This window comes from Cricetulus griseus, chromosome 3, assembly GCF_003668045.3.
Source record: "Cricetulus griseus strain 17A/GY chromosome 3, alternate assembly CriGri-PICRH-1.0, whole genome shotgun sequence".
Classification (NCBI taxonomy): domain Eukaryota; kingdom Metazoa; phylum Chordata; class Mammalia; order Rodentia; family Cricetidae; genus Cricetulus; species Cricetulus griseus.
Window position 1 is genome coordinate 21,792,314 of NC_048596.1, and position 17,539 is coordinate 21,809,852.

Sequence of the window (17,539 nt, forward strand, 5' to 3'; positions counted from 1 at the left end):
CTATGAGGCTTACATTGCTGAACAAAATAAGTCCAAATGTTTAATATAACAAAGAATTATTTAAAAATATGTATGACCATGGTGGTGCACAAATTATTTCTAACCATAGGTACAATGTAGCAAAAGAATTGTCAGTTTGAGGTTAATCTAAGATATGTAGTAAGACTTTACTAAAACAAATATATTTCAGAGAATATACAAGCTCTTCATACGTCATAAATTCCTACATGGTCACTAACCTGAGAAAATAAATATTGAGTAGTTTTTTCCATCTCAAAATTAATGTATTTCTTCTCAAGAGCAGTTGCACACTATAAAGATGTTTATTTATAGCACTTTTTGGACAATAATCAGTACCTTTAAACCAGAAATTCAAATGGGTACCCTATAAAGAAGGACAAGTGTAAAGAACATCTTATTTTTATCTCTATCAAAAGGACAAAGTCTACTTGTGAGAGAGATTAAAGGTTATCTGATTGATTAGTCAATAATGTTTCAGGTGGAACATGTTGATCCAGCAGATAGTGGTATAAAAGCCCCATGCTGGCTGATCATAGCTGTGTCAGTGAGAAGGGTCACCATGGATCCAGTTGTGGTATTGGTGTTTATTTTCTCCTGTCTGGTTCTCCTCTCACTCTGGAGACAGAGCTCTGAGAGAGGGAAGCTCCCTCCTGGTCCCACTCCTCTCCCACTTATTGGCAATTTCCTCCAAATAGATGTGAAGAATATCAGCCAATCATTGACCAATGTAAGTATTCTTTGTGCTCCTCCAATATGCTGAAAGAAGATACAGTGAAAGCTTCTTTTAATGAAAATCTAGTGTCAGAGGCAGTATTGGTATAAATAACCATTAAGCCAAAGCCCTTTCAAAGTATTGTGTACTTTATGACTTAAACAGTTGGACTTTGCAGAAATTCAGTAAAGAGAGAGATTTCAGGTATAAAGATATTTATTTCATTTTATAAAAAAACTAAAAAGTGGCCATAAAATTGCAAAATTTGTGACTATTTCCTATCTTAAAAAACAGCTTTTCCCATTTTTTTTGGTTGAAGGTCAATAGCAAGTATATTGAATAAGTCAGATAGAATTTTGGATATCCATTTTTACTGAGGTTGTCTATTTGACCCTGGACTCTAAAAGAACTGATGCCTAATTTAATTAAGTATGAGTGGACATGGAATAATACAAGAAATTCAAGAAAGAAGTCAAGCTTCCAGTATATGGTGATATTTATATCTAGTTTTAATATTTGTTAAACCTAAGTCTGGGGCTAAGAATGCTGCCAGAGAAGGAACTGTTTTTCGAGGAAATATTACATGCTTGTGTGCAGTGTCTGTGGTGCCCATTCTCTATGTTTGTAGTAGCAGACTGCAAAAACCTGGACTGCTCAAAAGAATAGTTTTTTCTGAATACAAATTTACTTCTCAAATTTAATTGGGCCTGGATTTGTTGCTTTATTTCTGCATCATTTCGTCTGTTTCTTTGGTCTACTTGTCTATTTTTTGTTAGTAACAGTCTGTTTATATCACTATAGCTCCATAATAGTATTTTAGGTCATATATTGTTATACCTTTGTGGATGAACAGATTAAGATTCACAGGACTGGGATAATATAGGTTAATTTTATTCGGGGAGAGGTCACTTACACGAGAAGCCAGTAACCCCAAGTTCTGTCTCCGAGAATCAAGCACAGCTGCTCTCTGTGACCCGACAGGAACCAAGTAAGCATGGGCCCTCTATCTCAGCTCTTTATTTCACATGTACCTGTGACCAAGCACAACAGGGGGATTCACAGGTACAGGTACCAGGTTTCTCCCTACATACAGTGTTTTTAATTCTTAGGAGTCCCTTGAGAGTTCTTTGTTGTCCCATACGAAGTCCTCTGTTGTTTTTCTAAACCTGTAAATATGGCATCAGAAGTCTGATGCATAGCACTCAATCTATAAATACAGAAGTATGGGTTTAGTGGTTTGGATGTATTTTTCTTGGTTTCTGCTTCTTCCCTGGTCTTTTGGCTGGAGTGTCCTGTGTTCGAGTTGAGGGTCTCCACATTTGTGGGCTGGACTTCTGTGGGTTAGAGTGAGAGACCTCTGTTCAAACAGGGCATTCTGCCCAATTTGGGGGACTGGGAGGTGTTGCCCAGGATGGAAGGGGTGATTGTGGGTAGAGTAGGCAGGCAATGAGAGAGTGGGGCAATCAGCAGACAAGAAAGTGGCCTACATGGAATTTCAATAGCCAGCTTCTTGCTGAATGTTTTAACTTGAAAACTCACTGTGATCTTTGTGTAGCAAATACCTGAGTCCTCAGCAGATACATGGTTCACTGTAGGTGATCAATAACTGATAATCACCATAATGTGATATAAATAGGCTTCAGAACCATTGGAAGCTGAGTTTTTTCTTGAATAAAAATATTAAACTACAATGAGTGATGTTAGAGTGAATAAGGTTTACTCCATTGAGATCAAAGTGACTTTTTTCACTAGTTTTTACATATTTCTTTCCTATTTCCAGTTCTCAAAAGTCTATGGCCCTGTGTTCACCCTGTACCTGGGCATGAAGCCCACTGTGGTGTTGCATGGGTATGAAGCAGTGAAGGAAGCTCTGATTGACCATGGGGAGGAATTTGCTGGAAGAGGAAGCTTCCCAATGGCTGAAAGAATTAATGAAGGCCTTGGTAAGTGTGCATGTTCTTATGAGTGCTGCATAGTGTTGACTGTGAAGGTGAAGAGTGAAAAGAGGGTCTGGACTTCTTCCTGAGGTACGGGTTGGCCCTCTCTATGGTTTCACCTATCAGGTCTCTCATCTGTTCCCAGAATCTATTTCTAGTGTTTTACCATTTCATCAGGCATTGTTTTTAGCAATGGAAGCATATGGAAAGAGACAAGGCGCTTCACACTCATGACTCTGAGGAATCTGGGCATGGGCAAAAGAAGCATTGAGGACCGTGTTCAAGAGGAAGCACAGTGCCTTGTGGAGGAACTGAGGAAAACCAATGGTAAGTGCAGGTTTATATATCTACATCTCAATTAGTTATGTGTGTTTGTAATGTTTCTGTTGTTTTTAAATTAGAAACAATGATTATAGTTTTCATGTTAATTTTATGTTGAGCTGCAGGACTAAGCATTTCCATTAGCACAGGAGTGATTTGTCTTTGTGGTTCATTTCACCATGGAATAAGTGGTTGTGTTAATGGTGACAGAGTCCAATGAGTGGATATTTATTTACAATTTCTTGGATCACGTGTTTTGAGCAAATTAACTGAGCAGTACAGGGATTTGTCTAGGCCCATGTTTACAGTCCTGGGTAACAATGATGTTATTTATGGTTTTCCTTTCTTAGTTGAGTGTAACAAAATTTTCATCAATAACTGTGTCTTCTATACCGTGATATCAAATTGTATTGTTATTTGCTTAAAAATTATTTGCAACATTGAGAATTTTAAATAATGTGGTTTTTTTATCGTGGTCTCTCACCAACTCTTCTGAGATATACCCCCACATTCCTATCTATCCTACTTTGTATAGTCTTTTTATTTAACATCAGCCAAATCTGATTTGGACTTGACATATTTGATTTTTAAAGAAAATTTTTACTAGTGCTTTCAGAATTTTGTACTTGTTTAAAAATATGTTTTAAATGAAATAGATTTACACAATTTCTCCCTTTTCCCATCTATTTCTTTCCAGATACCTCCTGTGCCCCTTTTCATTCCTTTCCCATTCTTCAATTGTTAGCCACTTGTCTTTGAGTGTTATTGAATATTTGCATGTACATAGACACATATGTACACAACTTCCACCCCACCCAACAGATCAAGCCACATAACTGTCATCCACATTGAGAGAGTCTAGTTTAGTCCCAGGCAGATTTCCAAGCTGTCAGTCCATAGTGCACGAGCTCCCACTAGTTCAGGTCAGCTGTCTCTGTGGTTTTCCACATCATGCTCTTGACCCTGCCTTGTTCATATGATCCCTCCTCCCTCACTTCAGCTGAACTCCTGGAACTCAGCCTAGTCCTTGTCTGTGGATCACTGCATCTGCTTCACTCAGTTACTGGATATAGTTTCTGTGATGACAATTAGTGCAGTTAAAATGGAAGGCCCATCCAGACACCCTCTATACTATTGCTAGGAGTCTTAGCTGGGGTCATCCTTGTGGATTCCTGAGAATTTCTCTAACATCAAGTTTCCCCCTAACCCCACAATGGCTCCCTCTATCAAGATATCTCTTTCATTGCTCTACCTCTCCCCCCTTCCCAAGGCTGTCTTCTTGATCCCTCATGTTCCCATCCCTCCGCATCCCTCTCGTCTACCAGCCTCCCCAGTCTACCAGGAGATCCTATTTCCTGTCCTAGGGTGCTCCATGTGTGTTCTTCTTAGGGCCCACTTTTTACCTAGCGTCTCTGGGGTTGCGGTTTGTAGCCTGGTGGTCTTTGCTATTCATCTAATATCCACTTATGAGTGAGTACATGCTATGTTTGTCTTTTTTGGCTCTGGATTACTTCACTCAGGATTTGTTTTCTAGTTCCATCCACTTGACTGCAAATTTTGAGTGTCTTTTTTTTTTTTTTGCACTGAGAAATACTCCATTGTGTAAATGCATCACATTTTCTTTATCCATTCTTCAGTTTAGGGGCATCTAGGTTGTTCTGGCTATTACAAATAATGCTGCTTTGAACAGAGCTGATCAAATGTCATTGTGGTATGATTGTGCATCCTTTGGGTATACACCCAAGAGTGGTATTGGTGAATCTTCAGGTAGATCCCAGTTTTCTGAGAAACTGCCATACAGATTTCCAAAGTGTCTGTACAAGTTTGCACACCTACCACAATGGAGGAATGTTCTCCTTACTCCACTGTTATCAGAGGTTTTCTTTTATCTTGGCCATTCTGATATGTATAAGATGGTATCTCAGAGTTTTGATTTGTATTTCCCTGATGACTAAGAATTTTGATCAATTCCTTAAATGTCTTTTAGCTATTTGAGTTTCTTATGTTCAGAATTCTATGTTTAGACCTATACCTGATTTTTAAATTGGATTCCTTGGTGTTTTGGTTTCTAGTTTCTTGAGTTCTTCATATATTTTAGAGATCAGTTCTCTGCCAAATGTGGGCTTGGTTAATACATTTTCCCATGTCTATTCTTCTGGATTATGTTTGACTTACCAGGGGCTATACACTTAAAGAAAACTGACTCAACTTCTTTAAAGAGCTAAGTAGTGCCATTAGCTTCCTGACTACAGTTGGGACTTTGTACCCACCTCCTCCCTCCATATTGTAATTCAGTCTGACTTAAACTTACATGGGTCTCGGGAATGTTGTCACAACTGCTATAAGTTGACATGTGCAGCTATCTTGCTGTGTTCATGAGACACTGTTTCCTGCTAGTCACACACCACCTTTGCCTTTTTCTGCCCCCTCTTCCATCATGATCCCTAAGCCTTAGGAAGAAGCAGTGAGATATAGTTGTACCATCTATGGCTGAGCTTGGTCTCTTTTTGCTCTGTGCTTGAGTAGCTGTGGCTCTCTGTGTTCGTAACCATCTGCCACCTTAGGAGTTTCTCTGATGGGGGTTGAGAGATGCATTAATCAATAGGCATCACAGCATTATTTGGAGTTGATTTATACTATGCCCATGTGGCAGAGGAACAGTAGTAGATTCTCCCCCAAGGTAGATTATGTGTCTAAGCACAGTACCTTGTCCTGATATTGGTACCAAGTATGGACTTACCTCAGGGAACAGGCCTTAAACTGAAAATGAATGCTGTTTGTAACTTCCATGATACTCATGCTATTCTGGCACCAGTTGATACACCTTGCAAGGCAAGTTGTTACTGTAACATGCACAGTTTAGAGCTGGGTAATATTGATGGTTACTTTTTTCTTCTAGTAGCCCATGTAGCACTTTCCAGCACTATGAGATCTAGCAGATATAAAACTTTTTAGAAATATAAAATTGATAGCTTAATGATTCACCTAAAAATCATCAAAATGAACAAATAATATCATAAAAAATAGATAGGAAGAAGGCTGAGTGTTTGTACTTGCTCTTAATCCTAGTACTCAGAAGGCAGAGACAGGTAGATATCTGTGAGATCAAGGCTAACCTGAGATACATAATAAATTCCTTGACAAACATGGCTATACTTTTCTTAAAAACAAAACATTAACAAAAAAAACTAATCAGGAAGAAAGAAAAATCAAGGCTGAAATAAATAAACAATGTAAAATCTCACAAAAATGCAGAGAATCAATGAAGAGTTGGCCCAAATTTCTAAAACTGCAGATGAAGTAAGAGACATTACAACACACATTGTGCAGTTCTGGCTGTCCTGGAACTTATTCTGTATACCATCCTGGCCTCAAACTCACATATCTACCACCCTAGTGCTGGGATTAAAGGGGTGTGCCACCACTGCCTAGCCAGAAATTCAGAAAATCTTTTAAAATTATTTTTTATTTATTGAGAATCATTCTCATTTTACATATCAACCCCATTTCCCACTTACTCCCATCCTCCCATGCCCCCCACTGACCTTCCATTCAATCCCCTTTCTGCTCCCCAGAGATGGTGAGCCTTTCCATGGGGGATCATCAACTTCTGTCACATCATTTGGGACAGGGCCTAGGCCCTCCCATTTGTCTAGATTGAGAGAGTATCCCACTAAAGTCCATTCGAAAATTAGGGATAAATATGGAACGAGAGGCCCCACAGACTTCCCAGACCTATTAACTCACACCCAAATTAACTCCAGACCTCACCTTGACCACGCCTGACAGGCGTGGTCAGACACACCTGTAGCAGCTTCTAATAGGTGTGGCTTACTGTTCCCTATAATTCCCCTTTTAGTCTAAAAGAGGATTAAAACTTAACAGTGTAAAGTATCCAAAATTAACAATCATAAAGGTGAAATACAAGAAGATACAATAATCTGCTATTGCACATCCTATGTCTATTTCCGCTAAACCCTAAAGTCATCTGAAAGAGGTGTCCAAACATGAACACCTCCTTCCAATCCCAACCCTAAACAATAGGAAAGTTATTCTTAACTAGACTTACACTGCCCTAATAGACAATAATGCAATAATGGGGGATGGGGGTGTTGCATCTTTCAAGTTACTTCCTGCTGAAATGGGATGATGGTAGCCTTGTGTGGTCCTGTGGGAGGAAAATGTTAGTATAGTGAAAGTCTCTAACAGATTATACCCAGTCCATGTTAGATGGGATTTGCTTGATTGAAGACCTAGGTTGAAATCCTCAACTTGATTGAAGTCAGTACTTGAAGCTCTGGTGGGAGTGTCAGTTGAAACATAGTAAGTTGCATCCAGTGTAGTTGGTATGTCCCAATTTCTTTTCCAGAGCATCCAGAGATTGCTGTCAGATGGGTCTTTATTGGCTGTGTGGGACTCAAACATAGGTGTTATCAGAAAAATGCTTGCTTGTGTATGTATGCATGCTGGAAAAAGCAATCAAGGAAAAATAATGATTGTGAGATGGTGTACACCTTGAAGGAAAGAGCCAAGAAAGACAAAGACAGTCCCCAAGTTCTTCTCTCATTCTGTATTATATCAACTGGCTTCTTGATACAATACAGAAACTCTAAAGTTTAGTTTAACAATGTGCTTGGATTTTAGGGGATGAAAGCCAAATTCAACTCTCAATCTAGCATTGATTTACTTGAATAGGAAATAGAAAAATAAAGAGAAATAGAGTTCTTTGAGAGACAGCTGTAAAGTTTACCGCATGGCATGTTCCTTTTATTTGATGGTTATAGCTACCTTCTCTTCTTAAGCATCTACTCATGTAGTGTTCTTGTACTTCTGGAGATGAGTTTTCCTGTGAAGATAGAAGCAAAACACTTCCCTTTTCTTTGGGAGGTTTCTATTTAGTTTATGAGATTTACCTCAGTAAAATACCTGTCACTCATCCTTGTCAAGAGGTTTGTCTTTTTTAACTCGAATCTTGATCAACTTTGATAGTATCCAAAGTTTTTCTTCTCCTGTGTGGAGTAGGTGGCTCAGATTGGAATGAATCTGTCTCATCATTCCAATGATCCTTGAGCCTAGTAACGATATCCTCATGAACAGTTTCAATCTCCTTAATCATAAAAGATTCTAGGCATGATATTGAATCTGTGAATTGCTATGACTGCTCTTCTATATGATTTTCTAGGTGTTTAGTACATTTGTCTCTAGCTACCTTCTGGGTGGCAAGGAAACTGCCCTCCAGGAATTGAAATGTAGACTCAAGGTTGTGATTTGCCTCAGCAATCGACTGAGGCAATGGACCTCCCTAATTTGTCAGCTCTGTTCTTTAAATCATCTTGCAAACATTGAACCTAGATTCAACTCTATTATCTACCCTCTCATATTTTTCAGCCATCGATTTAATGGCATTATCCAATTGTTTAAACCTATCCTGGGTATCCTGACTCTTGGTATCCAGATTATAGGACAGAGAGCCTATCTGAGTTTCCAGTCGGCTACATATTTTCTTTAATTCATCACGGTCCTCTGACTGTTCTACCTGTATCGTATAAGACATAGAGTAAAGCCCATCATCTAGCTTCTGTTGTACATGTTGCATCAGTGTATCATGGGTCAGTCTGGTCTCCAAAACCTTATTACATAAAGCTTGCATGTCCTGTAGGCAGGTGGTGAAATTAACTTTATCCCTGTTTCTGAGGCCTCTGGCTAGTGATAATGTGTGCATTTGCACACAAACAGCTAGTAAGGCATATAGGACAATTATTGGCAGATCAACCTCTTCCTCAAACACTGAATTTACATAAGAAGTGAAAATGTTACCAATTAAGGCCAATGGTAAATATTCAGCCATATTTACCAGTCAGCTTTTACTCCAGATGCATGACCAGATTTGGCCAGCAGGTGGCACATGTGGCACAAGTTTTCGGTAGTGGTTGTTTTGAGTTGGACCTGAAAATTCCTAAAAGCCTACAGAGCATCTTAAGAATGGATTGGGGGTGTGTTTACTAGGTATGGGAAAACCTTCTAACCGTACCTGGTGGAGACCAAGCTTGGCAGATGGGGCTGGGCAAGGGTTTGCGGTTGAACTGGAGTGGCCGGCAGTGGAGCTTTAGTGCAGCTTTGGGGCCTGGAACTGGGAATGTTAGCATGGGAAAGGGAACACAGCAGTGTGCAGGTCTCAGCGGAGGATGTGCAGTTTTTTCCGCCAGCGGCTGCAGGCCACAGAAACTGTAGCGCCCCAAAAAGGAAGGACAAACCTGTGTTGGTCGCAGCTCAGGGCCACTGGCATGTGCACGTGACTAGCAGTAAATGAGCGTGCAGCTGGAATCGGCTGTGGTAATGCTACCTGTAGCAGTAAGAACCACAGGGAAATTTAAGTAAAAGCCTGTGGGCAATTTAAAAGTCCCCCGACCCGATGAATGGCGGGGACTGAGTGCTCACAGGTGGACGGTGAGGCGGTAACTCACTGTTTACACTGGATGTTTGCGGGCTGCAGGTGGGTTCATACCCCATGTTGGGTGCCACTTATAATGAGAGCCGATCTGTAGTCCATATGGTTAAGATATCTTTATTCAGATAAACACCAGCCGAATGCAAGCAAGAGTGTGCCAGGGGCAGTGAGGCAGCTAGGGCAGAGAGAGGGCTTCCATGTGCTTTGCCGACCCTTAAGAACTTATCACATGTCATCCTGACCTCACCTTGACAACGCCCTGACAGGCATGGTCAGGCACACCTGTAGCCAGCCTCTATCAGCTTACTGTCCCCTACACCCCCTTGTTCATGTAAGCTGTTTCTGTGGGTTTCTTCAGCCTGGTCTTGACCCTTGTGCTCATAACTCCTCCCTCTCTGCAACTGGATTCCAGGAATTTGGCTCAGTGATGAGCTGTGGGTGTCTGCTTCTGCTTCCATCAGGTGTTAGATGAAAGCTCTATGATGGCATTGAAGGTAGTCATGAAAGTCACTATAGGAGGAAGGCATTTAAGGTAGCCTCTCCACTACTGCTTAGATTGTTAGTTGGGGACATCCTTGTAGATTCTGGACATTTCCCTATTGTCAGATTTCTCTTTACATCTATAATGGCTCCCTCTATTAAAGTGTCTCTTTTCTTTCTCTCCTCTATTCTGCCCTGACTCAATCTTCCTGCTCCCTCATGTCCTCTTCCCCTTCTTCTTCTCCCCTTCTCTATCTACTAACTTCCTCTCCCCTCACCACATACTCCCAATTTGCTCAGGACATATTATCCCTTTACCATTTTCAAAGGGACCATGCATGTATCTCTTAGGGTCCTACTTGTTTTCTAGCTCCTCTGGGGGTGTGGACTGAAGGCTGGTAATCTTTTACTCTATGTCTAATATACACATATGAGTGAAAAACATAACCATGTTTTTTGTGACTGGTTTACCTCACTCAAATTTTATGATTCCAGTTTTGTTTTCTGCTAAGTAGTACTCAATTGTTTAAATTTACCACATTTTCTTTATCCATTCTTTAGCTGAGGGGCATCTAGATTGCTTCCAGGTTCTGGCTATATTACAAAGAATGCTGCTATGAACATAGTTGAACAGATGTCCTTGCCGTATTAGTGTGCAAACTTTGGTACATGTCTAAGAATGGAATTGCTGGATCTTGAGGTAGACTGATTCTCATTTTCCTGAGGAATCTCCATACTGATTTGAAAAGTGGCTGTACAAGCTTGAACTCACACCACCAGTGGAGGAGTGATCTCCTTTCTCTGCATCTTTTCCAGTATAACTTATCATTGGTGTTTTTGGTTTAAGCCATTCTGACTGGAGTAAGATGATATGTCAGAGTTGTTTTGATTTGCATTTCCCTGATGACTAAGGATGTTGATCACTTTCTTATGTGTCTTTCATACATTTTAGATTCCTCTTTTGAGAATTGTCTATTTAGTTCTGTACCTCACTTTTTAATTGGATTACTAGGTGTTTGGGAAACTAGCTTCTTGTGTTCTTTGTAAATTTTGGAGATCAGCCCTAAGTCAGATATGGGGTTGGTGAATATCTCTTCCAATCTGTGGGCTGCTGTTTTGTCTTGTTGACTGTGCCCTTTGCCTTACAGAAGCTTCTCAGTTTCAGGAGGTCCCATTTATTAATTGTCGATCTCAGTGTCTGTGCTATAGGTGTGATATTCACGAAGCTGTCTCCTGTAAAAATTCATTCAAGGATACTTCCCACTTTCTCGTCTAAGAGTTTCAGTATGGCTGTATTTATGTTGAGGTCTTTCTTCCATTTGGACTTAAGTTTTGAGCATTGTGATAGATGAGGATCCATCTAGAGTCTACTACATGTCAGCATCCAGTTATGCCAGCACCATTTGTTAAAGATGCTTTCATTTGTATTGTATAATTTTATCTCTTCTTTGTCAAAAATCAGGTATTATAGGTGTGTGGGTCTGTATCAGGGTATTCAATTGATTCCATTGGTCTACCTGTCTATTTTTGTGCCAACACCAAGCTGTTTTCAGGACTAAAGCTCTATAATAGAGCTTGAAGTCAGGGATGGTGATGCCTCTGGAAGTTCCTTTATTGTACAGAGTTGTTTTGGCTATTCTGGGTCTTTTGTTTTTCCACATAAGGTTGAATATTGTTTTTTCAAGGTCTGTGAAGAATTTGCTGGAATTTTCATAGGGATTGCATTGAATCTATAGATTTCTTTTTGGCAAGATGTTTATTTTTACTATGTTGATTGTGCCTATCCAAGAGCATGGGAGATCTTTCCATTATCTGGTATCTTCTTTAATTTCTTTCTTTAAATACTCAAAATTCTTGTTATACAGGTCTTCCACTTGTTTGGGTGCATTATCCCATGGTATTTTATATTATTTGTGGCTATTTTAAAGGGTGATGTTTCTCTGATTTCTTTCTCAGTGCATTTACTATCTGTATATATTGGGGCTACTGATTTTTTTTTTAGTTAATCTTGTATCCTGCCACTTTACTTAAGGGGTTTATCAGATGTAGGAGTTCCCTGGTAGAGTTTTTCTGCTCACTTATGTAAACTATCATATCATCTACAAATAGTGAAATTTGACTTCTTTTTTCCAATTATTAACCCCTTGATCTTCTTTTGGTGTCTTATTGCTCTAGCTAGAATATCAAGTATAATACTGAAGAGGTATGGAGAGACCGAACAGCCATGTATGGTTCCTAATTTAAGAGGAATCTCATTGAGTTTCTCTCCATTTAGTTTGATGTTGGCTTTTGGTTTGTTGTATGTTGCTTTTATTATGTTTAGGTATGTTCCTGTTATCACTGATTCCTCCAAGACCTTTATCGTGAAGGGTATTGGATTTTGTCAAAAGCTTGTTCAGCATCTAGTGGAGTGGACTGATTTATAATGACTTTAAGTTCTTTCTTACAAATAAAGTAAAAGGAAAGACTGAGAATAAGATTTAATTTGTGAATTCCATGTATACGCACAAGAAAAGTCCCAATATTTTCCCTTCACTGTTTTTGGCTTAAACAAAACACTTCCTGATACTGTAGAATATAGTCATGTTTTTAAACCTGGCATAGTCACAAGAATATTAAGGAGTTTCCTGTCACTCATATGTTTAGTAATTTATTCACAACAGTGTTAATTCTTGTGATCCTTATGTGATGTCTACAGATTTAAATTTTGGATCAGCTTTAAAGTAAAGTGTATTTATCATTTGATCAAAGCAAATTCACTATAGAAAGGACATCAGAAGAAACTGCCCTAAGAGCTGGAGAGATGTTTTATCACTTGAGTGAGAATGCTCCTTCTGAGTAGCAGCAGTGGCATCCCAGTGCCCATGGCAGGCAGCTCCATGAGATCTGATATGCTGTCCTAGCCTCTCCAGATATACACCCACCCACACACACACACACACACACACATGAGCACATGCACACAAATAAAAATAAGTCTTAAAAAGAAATTTCCTTATGATATTTTTGACCTGTAATACCAAACACAAAGGTGCCACACAGATTTTTAGCATTATGTCAGCATTTATAATTTAATAATGATGATTTTGGGAAATGTTTATGATCTAAAAACCACACTTTCCCCCACATATACTGTGTAGATTTTCATTGAACATAATCATTGTTTATTTCTTTTAAAAATAAACATTATTATTGCTAATACTGTATGTAATGTGTGCCTTATGAAGACATTGCATAGTAGTGTAACATGTACTTTGGAAATGCCTCCCTAAGGTCTTCTTTCTGGGCCACCCCATTGCCAGTTTTCCTATTACATCCTTCCCCAGGATTCTTTGTTATAATTAAAAATACTGTTTTTCTTTTATGTGTATAAATATTTGCCTGAACATCCATGTGTGCATCACTTGTATACCTGGTTCCACAGAAGTCAGAAAATTGTGTCATATTCCCATGGAGTTGGGGTGACAGAAAGTTATGGGCCACCAGAAGGGTGCTTTGGAACTGAATTTGGGTTCTGTGAAACATCAGGAAGTACCTTGAATGCAGAGCTATCTTTCTAGCTCTGACTTTATTATACTTTGTGTGTACTTTTCAAATATTGTGTTTACTTCCTATAAAACAAAATGTATTGTAGTAAAAGATGAAATGATAAAAGGGAAGCCTCTATCACTTCCCTAATATTGTTTCTCCCTCTTGGGATTAACTGTAAAATAAAAGTTTTCATTTTGTTTAATAATACAAACAACTCCACATGGAAGTGGCTGTTCTTAAGCTTACATATTACTCTTATATAAGTAGGAGGAATTTTCCTCATGTTTTTCCTTCTAATATGAGAACTCACCTGCAGGGTTGCCATTTCCTCCTTCCTTGATCAACACTTGCTTTGGTTACTCATTGTGGCTGCAGATCTTCCAGATGTACATTCTTCTATTTAAATACCAGTGTTATATGGTAATTAGACATTCTAGTAATAAATAATTCTGTTCTGAATACTAGAAATTTTAGGCTTATAAAATCTTTTATTCTTTTAAATACCAGATATTTAAAAGTGTAAAAATTGGTGTAATAGATGCAATCTGCTCTTATTTAACTGGTGAGGGTGAGGCCATCTCAAGTTTTAGTTTAAAATGATACATTGATTCTATATAAATGGATCCTTAGCTGTTAGGAAAATTGTAGATAAGATATGGTTTAAAGCTTCTAAAGAACCTTAAACTATAACAAAAGCAAAAGGTCTTCTTTGTATATTTTAATGGTATTTCTCCAATTGTTTCTAATTCTCCAGCCTCACCATGTGATCCCACATTCATCTTGAGCTGTGCTCCCTGCAATGTGATCTGCTCCATTATTTTCCAGAATCGTTTTGATTATAAAGATCAGGATTTTCTTAACTTTATGGAAAAAGTAAATGAGAACGTCAGGATTCTGAGCTCTCCCTGGTTGCAGGTGAAGTAAAGATATTTTCTTCTGGGAACAGCCTTATAGTCTTTCATTCTCACAGGTCAAATTCAATATGGACCAGACACCATGGTTCTGAAAAGCATATTATGGAAAGAATATATTGAAGGTGGATCTAAGCCCTTTGATATACAAATAGCAAAGCTGAAGGGCAAATTTCAGGTTGGCTCAAGACTGCTAGTTCCCTATCAATTTCCATTTGATGTTCACAGAACTGTTTGTATAAAAGATTGCATTCAAATCTAGAAGTGTTGCCAGTTGTTCACAGAAAATTATTCTATGAATAGTTCTTATCTTCTTTTCTATCATTAAACATATATATCCTCATCATATTAGTAGGCAGGAATATTTTAGTATAGAAAGAATATTCTCTTAAAGGATAAATAATATTAATGACAATGAACTCTGCCAGGAAACACTGGGTAGTTTTAGTGGTTTGATGGGTCAGTTGGAATCCTAGTTGACAAACAGACAGGTAGAAAGGACAGGGTGAGTGATTTAATGCTGTGTGGCCCACATCCATCTTCTCAGAGTTGTCCTAGGCACAAGTGTCACCTCCTGAACTCTCCATAAAGAATGGCTGTGATCTGGGCACTAAGGGAAACAAGGTGCCAGGCAGTCAGACACTACGATGTTAAGCAAATGTCAGGTGGGCTATAGGAAAGACAGAGATTTAGAATGGTTCATGTCCTGTGGAGAGAGAGAGACAGGTGAAGAGGTGAAGCAGTGCAGAGAGGGCTGAAGAGGGTGGCTTGATTTCTTCCAGGGCCATAGTGATGTCTGAGCCCCAGCTGCTTCCAGGGTCCATGTCTGGGTTCATGGCCTTGTTGTGCAGCCATGGTCGGTGTTGATGTCCATAGCTCCTGATAGCACTGAAGGAAAGGGCTGCACAGGGTTGGTCCTGACACACATTGGCTGCAACACTACAAAGATTGGGACATGTACCTCTTCTGGGAAGCAAAGTGGAAATGATCCTGTTGATAGGGGTCTGGAACCAGCCCCAAAAATGTGTGCGTGGGGGATCTGACTCCACACCTCTCTTGCCATATGGTGGCTTGGGTGGGGGAGAACTTCCCTCCCGCTCGACTGCTTGTGACAGGTGGGACAGCTAGCCCTGAGGCCATAATAGCAGGAGAGCTGCCATTCCCACCACCACTGCAGAATGCAGGGAGCAGACCCTGTACCTTGCCTGGGCAGCACAGCAGAGATGATAGTATCCACAGGGGTGCAGGTGAGTCAACCCTGAAGTTGTGAGTGTGGGAGAGTTGGCCCCACTACTTGTCTGTCATGTGATGGTGTGGTTGGCAGAGATGTCACCTTTACCCTCTTCCCCTCACCACCTGAGGCAGATGAGGGAGCTGACCCTTCCCCTTCACAAATGCAATCCCTGCTCCTAGCCTGGGCAGCAAAGTAGAGCTGACCCTGTTGGCAAAGGCGCAGGTGAACTGGCTCCAATGGTGTGAGAATAGGAATGATATCCCACCTCTTTTCTGCCATGTGGTGGTAAGGGTGAGGGAAAGATGCCCTTCTCACATTGCTGCTGTCACCTGTGGTGGGTGAGGTAGCTGACCTTCCTCCTTACCAGCTTCAGCACCTGGGAAATTGGGCCCTGCACCTCTCCTGGGCAGTACAGTAGAGTTGACCCTATTGACTCCATTGATTGCAGTTGGAGGCTGTTTGAGTCACCCTAGAGAATGTGAACATGGGAGATCTGGTCCCTCCTCTCATCTATCTTCTGGTGTTTGGTAGGAGGGCTGGAAGAGTTTTCCCTGCCCTTTTCCAGATGAATCATTTGGAAGAGTGGCCCCTGCACCTTGCCTGTGTAACACAGTCTATCTGCTCCTGATGGTGTATGTGTGGAAGAGCCAACTCTGGGGGCATAAAAGAAGCTCATTGCTCTAAGTGGTGAACTAGCTAGGGCAACACCAGAGAGCTCACCCTGGTCTTGAGGTCAAGGATAGAATTAGAGGGCTGTCCAACACAGCAACTACACAGACCCAGAACTAGGGTTATGAGTAGATGCACCTCAACATCCACCCCATTGTGATCTGCTGGAGCACATGGAGGTGCTGGTCCTGCAGGCCCAGGGCTGCAAGAGCTCACAGTGCAGGGTAACAACAGGATATCCAAGAGAACTCCCAGTAAGGGCCTGGTATTGAGAGTGCAATAGAAACCAGAGGCCTTGAGGCAGACCAATGAGTCCTTGCAGTGAACACTTGCAAGTAAAGATGTATGGATAAAGGAGTTTGCTGTGTGACTCTCTGTGTCACACTGCAGCTTCCATGATGAGACTTTTTTCCACTTAAATTTATTTTACTTTATTTTATTTTATTACCGTGCATTGTAAGGGCTGAGGGTCGATGTGAAGGGATGCGGAAGTAGATGGGATCAAGATGCACAGTGTGAGAAGCACAAAGAATAAATTAAAAGCAAATTTAAAAAGAATGGCTGTGATCATAGAGAAACCCCCAATGGCTGTGCTGTACTTCACTTTCAAAACTCTTGGAGTCTCACCCACTTCATCCCATGGTATAGGGCAGTTTACAGGAGTTCAAAATGCATGTGTTACTTTTTTATTTTTTTACTATAAATCATGTTGCCTGACTCTCTTCACTACTGTTGTCATCTAAAACCTGTAAATGACAACGATTTACATCATAATTCAGTCTTGGAATAAATGGAATAAGCCATCTATCAATCTTCATAAATATGCTTTCTACTGAAAAGTATTCATGAATGTGGAAATTTGGTCATAATCTTTTATCATTTGGGCAGGAATCTCACTCTCTTCTATCTCTCTACTATCACAGAGAATTGCTACACACATGAAACAAAACACCTCTTCCTTTTGTGGGACACTATTTTCATTCACATGTGAAGTTATAAACCCATGTTGGTCTTGCTATGTATTATGTATATGTGTATTTCCTCATATCTGTTCCTTTAAAAATATTTTTTTGGCAAGAGCTGGAGAGATGGATCAGTGGTTAAGAATGTGTGCCGATCTTCCAAATGACCTGGGTCCAAATTTTAGCATCCATGTTAGGTGGCTCAAAACCACCAGCTTCCGAGGATCTGATATCTTTGGCTTCCAAGGCACCCACACATATATGGCACATTCATGTATGCATGCATACACATACCACACACACCACTAAATGT

The 17,539-nt window shown here is 40.0% G+C and overlaps 1 protein-coding gene across 1 annotated transcript in view; it reads left to right on the top strand.

Annotated features, from left to right (window-relative positions):
• The first annotated feature begins 580 nt into the window (after positions 1-580).
• Positions 581-17,539, top strand: part of LOC100751778 (cytochrome P450 2C26) — a 30,587-nt gene continuing 13,628 nt past the window's right edge. Inside the window, exons 1-4 of the mRNA XM_027407410.2 lie at positions 581-748; positions 2,514-2,676; positions 2,848-2,997; positions 14,205-14,365. Coding sequence (XP_027263211.1) covers positions 581-748; positions 2,514-2,676; positions 2,848-2,997; positions 14,205-14,365 — 642 coding nt within the window. The remainder of the gene's footprint in view (positions 749-2,513; positions 2,677-2,847; positions 2,998-14,204; positions 14,366-17,539) is intronic.